The 1,070-nt window shown below is 46.7% G+C and overlaps 1 protein-coding gene across 2 annotated transcripts in view; it reads left to right on the forward strand.

The window, feature by feature from the left end:
• Window positions 1–1,064, forward strand: part of LOC119585570 (treponemal membrane protein B-like) — an 82,946-nt gene extending 81,882 nt beyond the window's left edge. The window contains exons 3-4 of one of the 2 annotated variants that reach the window (XR_005229898.1): window positions 281–574; window positions 844–1,064. Coding sequence is in view for 1 of the 2 variants with exons in the window: in XM_037934237.1 (XP_037790165.1) it covers window positions 269–574; window positions 844–988 (451 nt within the window). In the remaining variant the exon portion in view is untranslated. Of the gene's footprint in view, window positions 1–268; window positions 575–843 lie in introns of both variants that reach the window. The other variant, XM_037934237.1, reaches the window with a different exon arrangement.
• The last annotated feature ends 6 nt before the right edge of the window (window positions 1,065–1,070 follow it).

A 1,070-nucleotide genomic window follows, 5' to 3' on the forward strand; every position in this document is an offset into this window, starting at 1 on the left:
GAGTTGAATTATTCTTGTTATACATAAATTCAGTTCCAAATTTTAACTTGGCACCTTTGTTTTATTTTACAGACGGGTGCCGTAGAGAAGCTCGAGAAATTGGTTAGTGTTAGTTCTGTTTCATATTACACTCATTCTCCTTTTTATTATTGATTCAACATTTTTACTTATTTTTATGATACATCTGAAGCAGTTGTAGCATCATCTCTAGAATTCAAATCTCTTCATTGATCTTGAAACCCTGGTCGTTTTTCCTTTGCTAATTCAGGACAAACAGGAGAAGGAGGCCGAGGCGCACCGAGCTGAGGGGCGCCAAGGAGAAGGGCGCCAAGGTGAAGGGCGCCAAGGGGAAGGGCGCCAAGGAGAAGGGCGCGAAAGTGAAGAGCGCCAGGGGGAAAGGCGCCAAGGAGAAGAGCGCGAAGATGAAGGGCGCCAGGAAGAAGGGCGCCAAGGAGAAGGGCGACAGGGGGAAGGGCGCCAAGGTGAAGAGCGCCAGGCCGGAGGGCCCGAGGAGCAGGCGGCGAGGCCTCCGCCCGAGCGCAATCAGACCTGCGGTCGGCGTTCGTAGAGGGAGGTAAGTCCGAGTTTGAATTAGTTATGTTATGAAACATATCGTCGTTTTCTCTCGTGCTTGTTTTCACTACTGGCATTTCATATATTCTACATTTCTTATTTTCTTATAACATGTAATAACTGCACCGTTCTTGTTATTGTTATTGTTAGTACATTGGTGTTTCTTCATCGTAATGAATGGATCTAACGTAGTGCATCATCTCTTAAGAATCAGAAATTCTGAAGTGGATAATCTTGAATGATTTTACCGTTTTCTCTCTATTATTTCAGGCTGAAGAGCAGAGGCAGTTCGCCGAGGTCGGGTCAGCGGATGCCCTCGCGCCCTGCCGCTTCAGCGCCGCTTCAGCGCCCGGCGGGAAGGTCGTCGAGGCAGCTGACGGGGACCTGCGGATTATCGTTCATCAAGGATTTCTAGATTTTTTGCAAAGATTTGATTTCATCCTTGGTTGACTTTTTGTAACGGAAACTAATTGTTCTATGCCAGAGGACATATTTTT

The sequence above is a fragment of the Penaeus monodon genome, chromosome 20 (assembly GCF_015228065.2).
Source record: "Penaeus monodon isolate SGIC_2016 chromosome 20, NSTDA_Pmon_1, whole genome shotgun sequence".
NCBI classification, from domain to species: domain Eukaryota; kingdom Metazoa; phylum Arthropoda; class Malacostraca; order Decapoda; family Penaeidae; genus Penaeus; species Penaeus monodon.